General features: G+C 49.9%; 5 protein-coding genes across 5 annotated transcripts; 3 read left to right on the plus strand and 2 right to left on the minus strand.

Moving 5' to 3' along the window:
* Positions 1-1,908: 1,908 nt before the first annotated feature.
* LOC131210454 (DNA-directed RNA polymerase II subunit RPB9) lies at positions 1,909-2,635 on the minus strand. The gene is made up of 3 exons (XM_058203707.1): positions 2,484-2,635; positions 2,280-2,408; positions 1,909-2,178 (listed from the first exon to the last, which is right to left on the minus strand). Exons 1-3 carry the CDS (start codon positions 2,546-2,548, stop codon positions 1,989-1,991), a joined length of 384 nt encoding a protein of 127 aa, XP_058059690.1. The 5' UTR covers positions 2,549-2,635; the 3' UTR covers positions 1,909-1,988.
* Positions 2,636-2,835: 200 nt separating this feature from the next.
* Positions 2,836-4,052, plus strand: LOC131209984 (hsp70-binding protein 1-like). The gene is made up of 3 exons (XM_058203165.1): positions 2,836-2,954; positions 3,021-3,851; positions 3,915-4,052. The coding sequence occupies exons 1-3, from the start codon at positions 2,904-2,906 to the stop codon at positions 3,984-3,986; spliced, it is 954 nt and encodes a 317-aa protein (XP_058059148.1). The 5' UTR covers positions 2,836-2,903; the 3' UTR covers positions 3,987-4,052.
* Positions 4,053-7,756: 3,704 nt separating this feature from the next.
* LOC131209294 (ankyrin-2-like) lies at positions 7,757-10,393 on the plus strand. Its single transcript, XM_058202330.1, has 6 exons — positions 7,757-7,768; positions 8,309-8,585; positions 8,651-9,072; positions 9,139-9,377; positions 9,453-9,605; positions 9,683-10,393. Exons 2-6 carry the CDS (start codon positions 8,323-8,325, stop codon positions 9,998-10,000), a joined length of 1,395 nt encoding a protein of 464 aa, XP_058058313.1. The 5' UTR covers positions 7,757-7,768; positions 8,309-8,322; the 3' UTR covers positions 10,001-10,393.
* Positions 10,333-10,910, minus strand: LOC131209296 (INO80 complex subunit C). The gene is made up of 2 exons (XM_058202331.1): positions 10,717-10,910; positions 10,333-10,641 (listed from the first exon to the last, which is right to left on the minus strand). The coding sequence occupies exons 1-2, from the start codon at positions 10,859-10,861 to the stop codon at positions 10,445-10,447; spliced, it is 342 nt and encodes a 113-aa protein (XP_058058314.1). The 5' UTR covers positions 10,862-10,910; the 3' UTR covers positions 10,333-10,444.
* A 207-nt stretch (positions 10,911-11,117) lies between these two features.
* LOC131208180 (thioredoxin domain-containing protein 11-like) lies at positions 11,118-13,309 on the plus strand (the record flags this gene model as incomplete). Its single annotated transcript, XM_058200832.1, has 4 exons — positions 11,118-11,221; positions 11,320-11,878; positions 11,936-12,130; positions 12,200-13,309. Coding segments are annotated over exons 1-4 (1,968 nt in total), but the record flags the coding sequence as incomplete, so codon positions are not given.

Raw genomic sequence — 13,309 nt, forward strand, 5'->3', positions numbered from 1 at the left:
AAAGATGGGAGAACTAAGAACGAAAACCGCGAAGAACGACAGGAGGATTTATTCGCCGGGGCGTTCCGTTACTTAAGCATCAAGCAAACATTTATTGCACCCACAGCGCAGTGTTATTTGTAAACTTCTAGATGTTGTAAATCTTGGTGGCGTCACCTTAGCACGATGACCTCAAAGTCTTGGGGAATCATTCATAAAAAAAAACAGAACATTCAACTGTAGGGATATGATGCTTTTCAAGGATGTTCATATTTATGGTTGTAGAGGGCATATCCTGATTCGATCAACTGCGGGGCGCCAATCAGGCTTTTATTATTTTACCACCTGCGCAAAATCTCTTCACTTATATCAATTTATAACCGGATTCCTTGGGGTGGGAATTATTATATTGATTCTCGTAAAAGTGTATATATTTGGGCATTGGCCCAAGGGCAACTGATGAATAAATTTCTTACACCCTTATAAACTTGTGTAAAAATGCTTATGTTAATGCTATTATGTTAGGTTATGCTTATAAACGGCATGTTATTTGTATAAACCGGAAACCTGGAAACCAATAATGAAGTAAGTCAGAAAATTAAATTTATTTGTCCCAATTTAGGCCAAGGCTTTGATTTTAGTATCTTCATACGATCGGCATCGGTGCAATTATTTATGATGTAAATACGAATTTTTTTTCAACTTTTTATGTTTGCCTTGGCAGCAATGTTTTTGGAGGTCTTTTGGATTGCTTACTGATCACTGATTCATAACCGATGCTTGCCATGCTCTTGCACAATTATTTTTTTTGTGAAACTCTTGATCATCATCAACGCACGATCTCGTGTTCCATTGTGCTCTGTTTGTGCACCCCAAAATTCATTGAATTAGCTAACGGGGCGCCTGGGAACGTCGTGTTGAACCAACACACACGCATACACAATGGGAATGCATTTTTTAGGTGCATTTTGAAAAGCGCGCGCGTTTTGCGATAGAAAGCGAGGAGGAAAGTTCATTAAACCCGACGGGGCGCTCTTTTGCGCACAGCAACACACACAATTCCACACCCAAGGCGCGACGAATACGAAACAAAGAGAGAGAGAGAGAAAGCGAGAAATTCGCGCCAAGATCCATTCAAGAAGATGATCACAATAACGGTGGTAATAAAGTTAACAACACTAATTTCGTCTCTATGTAAATCCGGAATGCTTTTCCGAGTCCGAGGTTAATTTTGGCCAATAAATTAAAATATCAAAGACTGACGAACAGTGGGTTCAATACATTCATCACAAATTAAAAATTTCAGTTACCTTTACCGTAATGGTGCGAAATGGTTCAAAGATTTTCACTCCTGAAACGGGCCTTCATTCCCCCGATGTTTTCATAGGAATACCTTGGACATACCATATGCTACGCTTCTGTCGTAATTGTTGTATCGTTGCCAATTTTGCGTGTAAGTGGCGCATTGCAATTGATAATTACTGTGCCGTGTTCGTTGGGGTCTCCGGACTGTGTGCAGCATATAATGAAAGGGGTGCGCCCAATTGAACCGATAAACCAGAAAGGGTCTTTCCGGACGTTACACCACGTTAGGGCTTTTGTCTTTAAATTATGAGGTGTAAGTGAACCCTGTATCGTCACCGGGCATGATCGAGAATCATAATTAGCATGTTTTAGCATCGTGCTCAATTCATAAATTTTATACACCATTTCTAACAATTGAAAATCGTGCATTTTCGTTTTCGGCACATTACGGTGCCATTTGTTACAAACTGAACTGTGATAGCAAAGAAGTGCTTGTTTCTAAAGAGCGGGAACTCAGAATCAAGCAGGTAGCGCGTTCTTTATGGGTTGCTGGTGAGGAAAAAGTTCAGTTCGACTTGCTGTAAAGTTTCTGAAGTCGCGTCAACAATCGTTTGGATACAGGATACCAGATTGTTTTGTTTATTTTTATAGCATCGAAAGGAAAGGTCAGCTTCAGGACAATAGTAAGCTCGGGTACGCGTCTTTTACTCAGTCCAGCGGTGGCAGCAGGACGGATTTGTGCAGACGTAGTACAGTCTCATTTCCTCTTCTGCTCGTCTGGTTTGTGCCTGGAAGAAAACGGCTTCTCGGTGGGAGCACTTAGGACACGCGTGCTCTTCTGTCCGTGGAAGGGTGGGATCTGATATTACATCCGGAACTATGTGCGTCAACTCACTAAAGTAAAGGTTAAAACATAAAATAAGTACATGCTCGCTATACTTTAGTGATGCGAGCTCGTCAAATGGGGCATTCAACTTGATGCCCGCAATACATACTCAATTTCGTGCATAATTTTGTTTACGTAGATGCAGTTTGAGTCGGCCTCCTGCTTGTAATCACAGTTTCGGCATGCGTAGAGGAGAATTTTGTGTTCCTTGTCCTCTTTCGGGTACAGCATGTTGTTGCTGCAAAAACGGGGGTCGTAAATGAACGTAAAACGCACGTTAACAGAGCGACTCGGGGAGCAAATCTTTGCTTACCATTCTTGACAGAAACGGATTCCTACGAAGCCGGGTCCATCATCGTGCGCCGCGTCGTATGCCATCTTGCCTAACTGTGTTTGCCGTGCGATTAGAACGTTGAAAATTGGAGAAATTACAAATTCGAAGGATAAAACATCCGACGCTCGAAACAAGGTCCAAACACAGCAAAGGACGCACAAAAGTGACAAGCGGATATTTTGGTTTGCGATTTGACAGCGCTCAGTTGTCAGTTGCTCAGTTCGCGCTACGAGTGAAATATTTCACTCACTTGCTTGTGGCAACTTCTCGAAAGTTCTGAAAACATCTCGAGCTGACTTTTATTTATTTTTCTTTTTCTTGCTTGTCAAACACGCATTGCAAGATCGAGAAACGCGCATTAGATTTTGTGAAAGAGTTTTTGCAACGTTAAAAGACAAAATGGCAAGTGGAGATAACCCCGATCAGCCGCGCCACCCGCGTAGTCTACAGGTAATCATTGATTTCTGGGATTGGGTGATTTCTTTACGGCGATTTCCTAATCCGTTTGCTGTGCAGGGTCTGCTGAAGTTTGCTATGGAAGCAACCAAGGACGAGGACGCTCCACGCGAACATTCCATGGAGCAGATGGATGAGGAGCGACGTCAATTTCTGGAACTGGCGCTGAACACAGTGACCGTGGATGTGGCGACAGAGTTCGAGAAGGCAGTGCAGATATTCGAAGACCGAGATGCTGCGGATGAGGCGAAGGTCGACGCACTGGAAGCGTGTCTGGAATATGTGCAGGATCTGGATGCGGCGAACGATTTCTTTCAGATCGGAGGTTTTCAGATAATCCGGCCGGGTTTGGAATCGTCCAACGCAAACATCCGCAGCTGCATGCTCCGACTGATCGGCGCCATGACGCAGCACAACCCGTTCTGCCAGTTGAAGATGCTGGAAATGGACATTCTCCCGAAACTGATGGAAATGCTTTCAGACGAACCGAAGGTAGCGGAAAACGCACTACATGCCATGTCGTGTTTGATACGGCACTGCGATCAGGCGATAGTGGCCTTCATGGCCATCGGCGGCGTCGAGTGTATTTTGCGGTGCATGGAGGTTGGCAGCGAAAAACTGAAGGCATGTGCTGCGTTCCTCACGACTGGCATGGTCACCTCGTACCCGGCGTCGCGGGACGAGTTTATCAAGCTTGATGCGGTGGAAATATTTATGGGAATCATCAAGCCGACCACAAAAGACTACGATCCAGAGCTGGACACCGCGCTGTACGCGCTGAAGCATTTGATTGAATGCGACGAGGCCAAGCAAAGGTGCTCCTCTGAAGAGGGGTTTAAAGAGAAACTGGACACGATCATCGAACACAGCCGAGGAAATAGTGCATGTGAGGTGAGTATGCTTCTCTAGTAACGAAAATATCATTTCCTAATCTCCGCTTTTGTCTTGTTACAGGAAATTTTGCGATGCTCCCAGTTTATTCTAAAGCGATGCTTTTCCGATCACAACGATGAAACTGGGCGATAAACGATTGGTTGCATTTGTACTGTTGTTCATGGCTCCAATAAACATACTTCCGATACGAAACTTCAACGCGAATATGCTATTTATTTGGGGAAAATAAAAGCCAAAGTGCGCTCTATTGCAAGTGGGTCGTTGACTGCGACGCGAACGCGCATTTATGAGCCCTGTGCTCATTCGGGAACGACCAAAGTGCATTACCGGTCGGACCCGGAAGATGATAAACAACAACGGTCTCGATGGACCAGGTTGGGTCGTGGAAGAAATATGAAGCAATAACGTCGAAGGTGCGCCAAATGATTCACGAGGCATTGAAAGCATGGCCGAACAACATGTTTTCCTTTCAAAAGCACTGACACTGAGAGCGAGTGCTTCATACACGATATTCGGCGTCATCGGCCCATGTCCAACGGCCCGAGCGTCACGCATACGCTGCTCAGGATCTGGGTTTTTGCGTCTAGTCTTGCGGTCTTGTTGTTTCGCTTGTTTGCGACACGGTTCGAATTTCGTATTTCACCATTTTGCGTATCCATGTATTTTGTTTTTCGACCGTACCCCGGTGCCAGATTAACAATCCCGTTCGCTGTGCCGTTTCGCGTCCTCGTTCGTCTACCGATGGTTTACTTAATCTTTGATCCCGAAGCAAAACGATGGACCATCGGCTTCGTTTTACTTGCGTCGCACGAACCCTGGCACGTGGCTTAAAATGCTTTGCTGCAGTCTCCGGCACACCGGAACGGTGGCTTTTCTTTGTGTTCACACATCCGATGGCGCCAAGGGTTTATTGTACGATCCCATTGACTGGCGAAGGTAGTGAGCCGCGGGACACATTGATCATTTCCGACCAACCGGCTACGGTTCACGGTTGTTCTTTATGAAGAACTTTGCGAAGCAGGATGATCCCTTATCTTTCGGACACAACGAAATACCGAAGAAGGAAAACAGCTGAAGATCAAGGTCAACCATTATTATGGGCACGGTAGGGTGAACGGAACCGTGACCCACGCGACCGCTTTCGCGAGGGCCGTTTACTAGGCGTCTCCATCGCACGGAGTACTAGGTGTCTCCATCGGGGAAAAAGAATGGGTATTTTATGATAAACGAACGATTTTTGAACGAGCCTTGCAAAATTCGGAATTGTATCTGATTGACACCGAAGTGTTTACCACAGTGCCATGTTTTGCAATTACATCGTCACGTGGTGTCTGCTCGTCGTTCTACTTCGTTCTTTGAATTCTTATTGCGTTGCTTCGATGAAGTGATCTCCTCGGTCAACCCGCACCGAAACCACGCGTTACGTTTTACGTACGACGAAGAAAGTTAAAACAACAATAAAACGAATTTAGAGCAAGAAAGTAGCTCCTTAAGTGGCGCTGAAAACTGACCTTCAATCCACTGGTAGTACATTGTAACCTTTTTGTACTGGCCAAATGGCCAAAGCGGTTGAATATTGATTGATATTTCACAGTTTCAAAGCGGACGTCTGCATCGCATCGTGCGTCGTGACAACAATGAGCCGCGAAACACCAACACAGGACCGAAGCGCAATTACCCATTGCCCATGGCCTCAACCGTTGGCCGTTGCCGTCGGCGACAGAAAGCGGGAGTCCCGTTGGCTCTTTATGGTGGAAAAATAAACCAATTTGGCAACGTTTCGACTGCGCACACCAATACACATACATCACGGACGATCCACCGGCAGACGATCCAATGGAAAACCCATGGACGTGGTGGTATGTTTTCTTTTGGCCCTGTTTTCACTGTTGCCCATCCATACAGACACCGATGCCGATCGCTGCTATACCCGGAAGAGGTGCGCGAACCAAATACTACCATCACGATCGCTGGTCGATCGCGCGCACTGTACACAGATTTGCCGGTGGTTTTGTTTTTGTTTCCCGACCATACAAACACCGGCTGTTGCGTTGTGCTGGTCCTTAATTACGCCGTCGGCTCTTTATGATGCGTTCGATGCGCGGTGAACGCAAACGACATATGGCCGCGTCGGTGAACCAGGATCCTCAGTCGACTGGCGGCTTCCAACAGGAGCGCAAGTAAACCACAAGAACCCTCCCTCTTCCGGTGGGCGATCCGGAGGAACAAGCTATCGAAAAAGTTCTAGGAAGTTCATATACCGTGCAAGTGAACGCAGTGAACTTTAGTAGTCTTTTTGGAAAGCAATTGAACTTTATTATTGTGAGCCCTTCAAAACCCAATAGAACACTCTGGAAATCTCTGGCAGACACAGTGAATGAAGGTGTGCTGCATAGAGTTGGTGTTCGCGGAATCGGAAGATCGAACTGTGACGCTGCGCATTTAGCGTTTAACAATCTGGTTGGAAAGTCCTGTGAACTCTCCCGTGAGTCGGACTGCCAGCGGCCGTTCCCGTCAAGTCAGATCGCCATCACATTCGAGACCGCTCAGCTGAAGAGTAAGTGCCACTGTTCGTTAGAATTTAATATACGTATCTGCCCTTTCTCAAGCGTCCCGAATTGATGATTGACGGTTTCGTGCACTTGTAACACGATCGCAATGCTAGACAGCATGTCTTGTGAGCTATTTTTGGGACGCTAACAACGAACTGCTGCTGCCTCTAAGTCCATCGTCGCGAGCGGGAGCGACAAACAAGGGTGCCATTGAACCTGTGTCTCCTCGGGCCAAACGAACCTGTCAGGAAGTGATGGATTTTCCGGGAACTTATAGGAAGAAATTTGAAAAATAAAAACAGCAAAACCTCTTTTGCCATCCTCGATGCGCAATTTCTCTGACAGATCCTCGCGAAGAAGAACGGCCAATGGTGTCACGCCATCGTGTGGCGGAAGTCGTAGTACAGCACGGACGGTGACGATGGATCATCCTGTTTGGAAGAAACTCGTTTCAGACGCCCTACTTACGGCGAATTTATCGTATACCGACCATATGGTCGGGCCCGCCGGATACAGATTGTGCCACCACGCGCGTAGCAGTTTTGTAAAATTCATCTTCATCACCCACAGGGCAAGATACAATAGACCGGAATTCACCATCGGTTGGCAGTGTTTTATAAACAACCGACCACGCGACGCTCTAGAACCGCCTAGTCATGGTCTTTTCCCTTGCGTTTTGCGTAGCGCCTTCGCTGGCGTTGCGAAAGCACGTGATCGGCCGTTGTTGCGTCGCGATCGTGTGAACTTTGGAACGGATGCCGGACAGGATGAAACACGCTGGGGTTTCGAACTGGCGCTAGTAGCATCCGATTTCCATCGATTTTTGTATCGTTTCAACCGAAACACGCAATTTTCCTGCGTCGCACCGCGAGTTATGGCCATAGCTGTGAGGAAGGCGACGCCAAAATGGCACTCCTGAGAACTCGCGTGGAAAACCTCACGATCGTTCGCGATCGTGAGAAACCGGTGCTCATCGTGAGATCATTGAAAGGAAAATTTTGGCACTCAGCCGCCGCAAGAGGGAAAGAGCGCAGGAGTTTCAGTTCCCTGCTCAGTTCCGTTCCGTCGGATCGGCAAGTTACAGCGAAAGTGAACTTTTCATTTCTGAGACGTAGTTTTCACCATCCCAAGCGGTGCGCCAAAAACGTCTATCAGGGTTTCGGTTCTTTGTTTAACAACAACTCACGCGCACGGTATCCCCACAGCTGCTGGCCGGCCAGCCACACGTGCAGCCTGAGCGCCCTGTAAGAAAGGAAATCGCACGAAATTCGTGTGTCTAGAGTTGTGAAGGACAGTTGCATAGACTTTACGTATTTTCTTTGGCACCGTGCGAGGGCCAGGACCGAAACATGAACAGCCGAGGTAAGCATTCACGGGGGGCTATGACGCTCGAGAAACCGGTTCCGTTGTCGGTGCCGAAAGGAGTGCCTTACTTGAGCGCTGGGTTTTGTGGCGCAAATCGATTACGAAATAAAGTCGCTGTCCGGTCAATGGTCAATTGCGGCCACTAGAACCGCGAACCTCTGCTTCAGAGTACTGCCTGCAAGTAGGAGCGCAGAAAGAGCTGATCGTGCGTGCGGCGCGATCATGAGAAAGAGTGACTGACTGATTTATTTTTGTAAATTACGAAAATCCGTTCCGTCTCGCTAGAGCGTCATAAGCGTGCATGGTTTATAAACGATCGCCGTACCCATCAACTGCCGGTGAAATGGCCGAATCTACTTCCGTGTGACATCATGTGGTCATATGGTGTGTTCCTGGCCGGGGAACGATGCGAAAAGCACGGAGACCAATCAAAATATCTCTGAACATGATTGTCCGCAATTGATACGAATAAAATTATGGTTAGAATAAGCTGCGTTTGCAGGTGTTCAATATCATTAACTAGCGTCCTTTTTCCAGGGCGCGTCATCACAATGCCGGCGGAGTGTGCGGCAAACCCGCTACAGCGGGCTCTCGCGGATGCTATCATCCGCATGGTGTCGATGGACGAGCTGCGCATTCTGCTCGCCTGCGGTGCCAAGGTAAACGATCAGGTTACGCAGGGCCTCAAGCCGTTGCACTATGCCGTCTGGCAGAACAACGAGGCTGCGGTTAATCTGCTCATTGTCCGCGGTGCAGATATTAACGCGATCGACGAGGTTGGCTACAGTGCCTTGCATCTGGCGGCCGAGCATGGGTAAGGCATGGTCATTCGGGGAGACTCGACTGGACAAGACTGAATCGTTCTACATTTTCCCACAGGTATCTGAATCTTGCGAAAATTCTGCTCGATGCGGGATGCAAAGTTGACTACCGGAAGCCAACGGACGATCCGTACCCGCGGACGACACTCTGTGACGAGCCGCTTCGATTGGCATTGCGCAACAAACACTATGAAGTAGCCCGTCTTCTGCTAGATCGTGGCGCGGATCCGAACAAGCGCTACTTTTTCGGTTCGGAAATTAATCTGGCCACGGACGTGGAGAGCCTTGAACTGCTGCTTACGTACGGGGCGAGCACAGAGGCGCGCGATCGATCCGGAATCACACCACTGATGCGTGCGGTGAGGACGAACGGAAGTATCGATTCGGTACTGCTGCTGCTACACTACGGAGCCGATGTAAACGCGATGACCGATGCCCGAAATGATTACCGCACCGTGCTGCACTATGCCGTCCTGTCAGGTAAGACCTAACACAGACCGTGGAAAACACAACGCTTTATTCAGCTAATCCGTCCGTCCACTTTAGGAAATGCTTCCCTCGTCACGATGTTGCTGAAACAGGGTGCCCGTGTGGACATTCCTGCACCACTGCCAGAACCAGACCGGCCCAGCCCGCTCGATCTGGCCGTTCTGCGCGGAGATCCCGTGCTCGTGAGAATACTACTCGAAAATGGTGCTAACGTCAACCGCAGCAGTCCGATCATTGGTTCCCCGCTGCACGTGGCCTGCGCCGACAACATCCCGAACAGAGTAGAAATCATGAAGGTGAGTACTTTGGGTGCGATCCTAAAAAAATACAGCTTATTCATCTGCGTCTACCCTGTGAATCCCTCTTGGCAGATGCTCTTATTTTACGGCGCCGACCCGAACGTGCGCGTTGTCGGTGATGTGGCCACCAATGCGATCCTGCGCCCTCCACTGGCCGAACTACTGGCAAGCAACGAGAAGGTAGCACCCGAAGAACTGCATCTCCTGCTCCGATATGGTGCCAGGGTAGGTTTCAAGGCTAAACAGTCTTCAGCCGAGCGCGTTATCAATGCATTTTTTTCTCCGCGTGTCTCGCGAAACAGGTCATCCTGAAGACACAGTATCGGGACCCGGACGGTCTGCTAAACTGCCTTTCCAATCTACACCACGACTCTGCCGCGTTCCGCATCATCCTGGACGCAGCCGAGGAATTCGACCCGTGCATGATTCGTCGCAATCAGCAGCTCACCGACGAACAGCGTGAGCTGTTGGCCGAACGGGGCTCGGTTCCACGGAAGTTGAAATCACAGATCCGTGCCCACTATCGTCGACTGTTTGGACGGAATCTGGTCGAGTTTGTGCCCCCGCTGTTCGTGCCGAATGAGCTGAAGAGCTACCTGCTGTACGAGCATAGTTTTTGAGCCATACGGCCGCCAGCGAGCACAACGCCTCACTACTACTAGCTTTTCAGCCATCGCAACAGGAACCTGATAAGACTTAAAACGAGCGGCAAATCCTTTGATATTCCCACCATATGATAGACTATAGATTGTAAACGACTGTTTCGATCTTCGCTCGAGCGAGAGATGGACGCTTCGCCTGCGAAGGGATCCGTTGTACTTCTTTTCCCCCCTAGTGGGGGGAATTCATGCGACAAGCTCTTTTTTTAGAGTGATACGAGAAACGGTTGTGATATGAGGAGACCCATTTGTATCTTGCATAGTTTTGTCGAGCATAGGTAGCTTGAACATAACCAACAATACGTAGAATGGTTATTGTGGTAATCGATGTTTTACTAAAATAAAATGCATTACGATTAAGTTTAGTGTTTGCTTAACAAATACCGTTTGTTTCTCGACAGTGCCTCAAACAATGCTCGTGGCACCGCGCAGCGCCAAGTATCCGGCAGTCAGATCCATGGGGAAGGTGCGTATCGTTTGGTACTCCTCGGCGTTGTGGAACCGCAGCTTCGAGTGTGGGTCAGTGTACGGCGCGACCAGCCCCGAGATGTCGGAGTATTTTTTGGCCGGCTTCAAAGACGGCGGTGCGTTCACGGAGGAATCTTGATCGGAATTATGAATTATGAATTGAATCAATGCTGAATCAGCGGATACTATGGATGGTTACGTTGCCTTACATGCAATGTCCGTCGCCTTCCATTGTAACGTTTTCTCGTGAGTCAGTATTTGCTTCAAAGATTTCCACTGTCGCTTTTTCCCGATCGTCGGGTTTACCTCCGAGAGATTCTTTCTTTTAAACACCTTTTTAGTTTCCGCTTCCATTTCACCGCGTTCAACTGTGCGCCCGAACCGGTTGTAAACAAACCACCAGCCAGCGAACCGGTTCACTGTTGTCAGAACCAGCTTACGAACTGTCACTTTTTCTCGTCGTGTTTCAATGAAAATTAGATTAAGAGGATTTTCCGCGAGCGACAATTGAGAATGTTTTGAGTGCAGTGTTTGGACAGGTGCACAGTTCCTTATGACGTGGCTCCGACCTAATCCAAGACCAACACGAGACCAATGAAAGCAGTTCCATATGCCTACACTAACACAAGGCTCGTCAGCAGAGGATTGCAGCTCACGACGATCGCGGTCCCAGCAACCGGCGGCGAGCGGAAGCGGAAGGACGATGACAGCGCCGTGGAACGGGGCAGTGTGACGGTGGCACCGGAACCGGACGACAATGCCGCCGACGTGGCACCGATCGCCGCCAGTGACCCGAACAGTGCAGAGTTAAGTGTTGTGGACGGCAAAACGCGCCGCTACAGTCGGATCAGCATGATCATTATTTATGGGCGCGAAGCGCTCTGCATTCTCGCCCTGCTGCTCACCACGTACGCCACTATTCAGAACACTCCGCCCAAGGCCAAGGCACCTCCACCACCGGTGCCATTCTTTTCGCGCGGTTCGCTTGTGTCCGACTTCCCTTCCGGTGCCCTCGGTACGGCACAAGCGCGGGTAGCCGTCACGGAGCTATCGCTCGTCTTCTACTACGCTCCGTGGTGCGCCGAGAGTCAGTATGCACGCCAAGCGTACGAATCCGTCGCCCAGCTCTACCACCGGGAGGCTCACTTTGTAGCTATCAACTGCTGGCAGCCCGGAGGCGAGTGTCGGCAGCGGTACACTTATTTACTTTCGTGGCCGGTGCTGATGGCGTACCAACCGAACGGGTTTGTCATCCAGTACCAACAAGCGTGGACGGCCGGTTCCCTTTCGCGGTTCGTTCAATCGTTGGTGGCGCCGCTGCAGCGGTTCGTCAATCCTGCCGACCTGATGGATCGAATGACCGGGAAGGATGTAAGTCCAGAAAGCCCGCCTCGATCACACGATCATCTGATCCCATCTCTTTTGTAGGCCGTGATCGTCGCATTCCTTGAGGTGACCAACGAAAGCAAACTTTACAACCAGTACTATCAGGCGGCCGTCAAGTGGCTCGAGAAGGATCCGTTCCAGGAAGTTTCATTCGGGGTCGTGACGGGCGAGTCCTGCAAGCTGTTTGGCGTGGAAACGCAACCTTCCATTCGGCTGTACTTGTGGAACGAAACAATCGTAAGGTTCCGCGGGTCTACGGGTCGTTTTGTTTCGCTGATACTAATTCATTTTCCTTCCGCGCACCAGGAGTACGTCGGTAAGGAATCGTGGACACCGAAGGAGCTGAACGGTTGGCTCGTTAAGCATCTGCAGGTCGTCTCGATGTGGATCGCACCGCCCGGGTCGAAATCCAGTACGATCGCACCGTACTTTCGGCAGGGTCCAGTTCTGTTTCTCTTCAATCCGCGGCCCCTGTATGCCGAGGGAGACAGCTCCGATGCGTACATGATGCTCCGGCAGCTCAGCATGCAGTACTACAACTGTGCCGGCGATACCTGGGTACAGGAAATGGCCCGTGAGTACATTGCCGAACAGCGTCTGGCCGCCCTCGAGCGGTACACTCACCGAAAGGTCCAATGTGGATCCATTCTGGGACGGCACCCGTCGCAGGATGACGACGAAGGCAGAGGGGCTGATGGTCGGGGCCGTGCCGGGATCGATCGCTCGACGGTGTCCGTTTCGTTTGTGAATGTGCTCAATTCGTCAAAGTTTGTCGATGGACGAAAGCTTGCGGGCCACTCGGGAGGATCGGAACCCGATTCCGAGTACTGCGACATAGCCCCGGCACTGGCCGGAAAGTGCCAACCGGTGGAGAGTTGCGGAGCCCGTTTCGGTCCCGAACGAAAACCATCCCTGCGGTGGAGCGGTACAGGGCAGCAGGAAGAAGAAGAGGGGTGTCCGGCAAGGGCACGCCCTATACCGGAGGCTCCCGAGCTGGTCACTTCAAGTGCAATCGATTCGACGCACGACTACCGGGGACCTAAATTGCTCACCAAACAGTACCTCCGCCGGCAGTGCGAGCTGTTTCGGTTGGCGGAGGACGATGGAACGCACTTGTTCTACCCGGAGCCGGAAGGAGAATCGGACGCAATCTACGCTGCGATCGGTGGATTGTCGTGCAAGCATAACAAAACCCTCACCTTCCTCAGCATGGACAGCACTCTTTACCATGCGTTTAGCGAGCGGCTTGGGGTCGACGTGCTGCAGGAACCGAACCAAACCGTGGCCTTCATCGTCGACGCCGAGAACGAATCGACGTACGCGCTACGGTCACCCATCAACCTGCGGACGTTGGCACGTTTCGTGCACGATTACTACAACCGCAGCTTGGAACGCTTTCAGCGATCGTCCAACATC

This window comes from Anopheles bellator, chromosome 2, assembly GCF_943735745.2.
Source record: "Anopheles bellator chromosome 2, idAnoBellAS_SP24_06.2, whole genome shotgun sequence".
Classification (NCBI taxonomy): Eukaryota; Metazoa; Arthropoda; class Insecta; order Diptera; family Culicidae; genus Anopheles; species Anopheles bellator.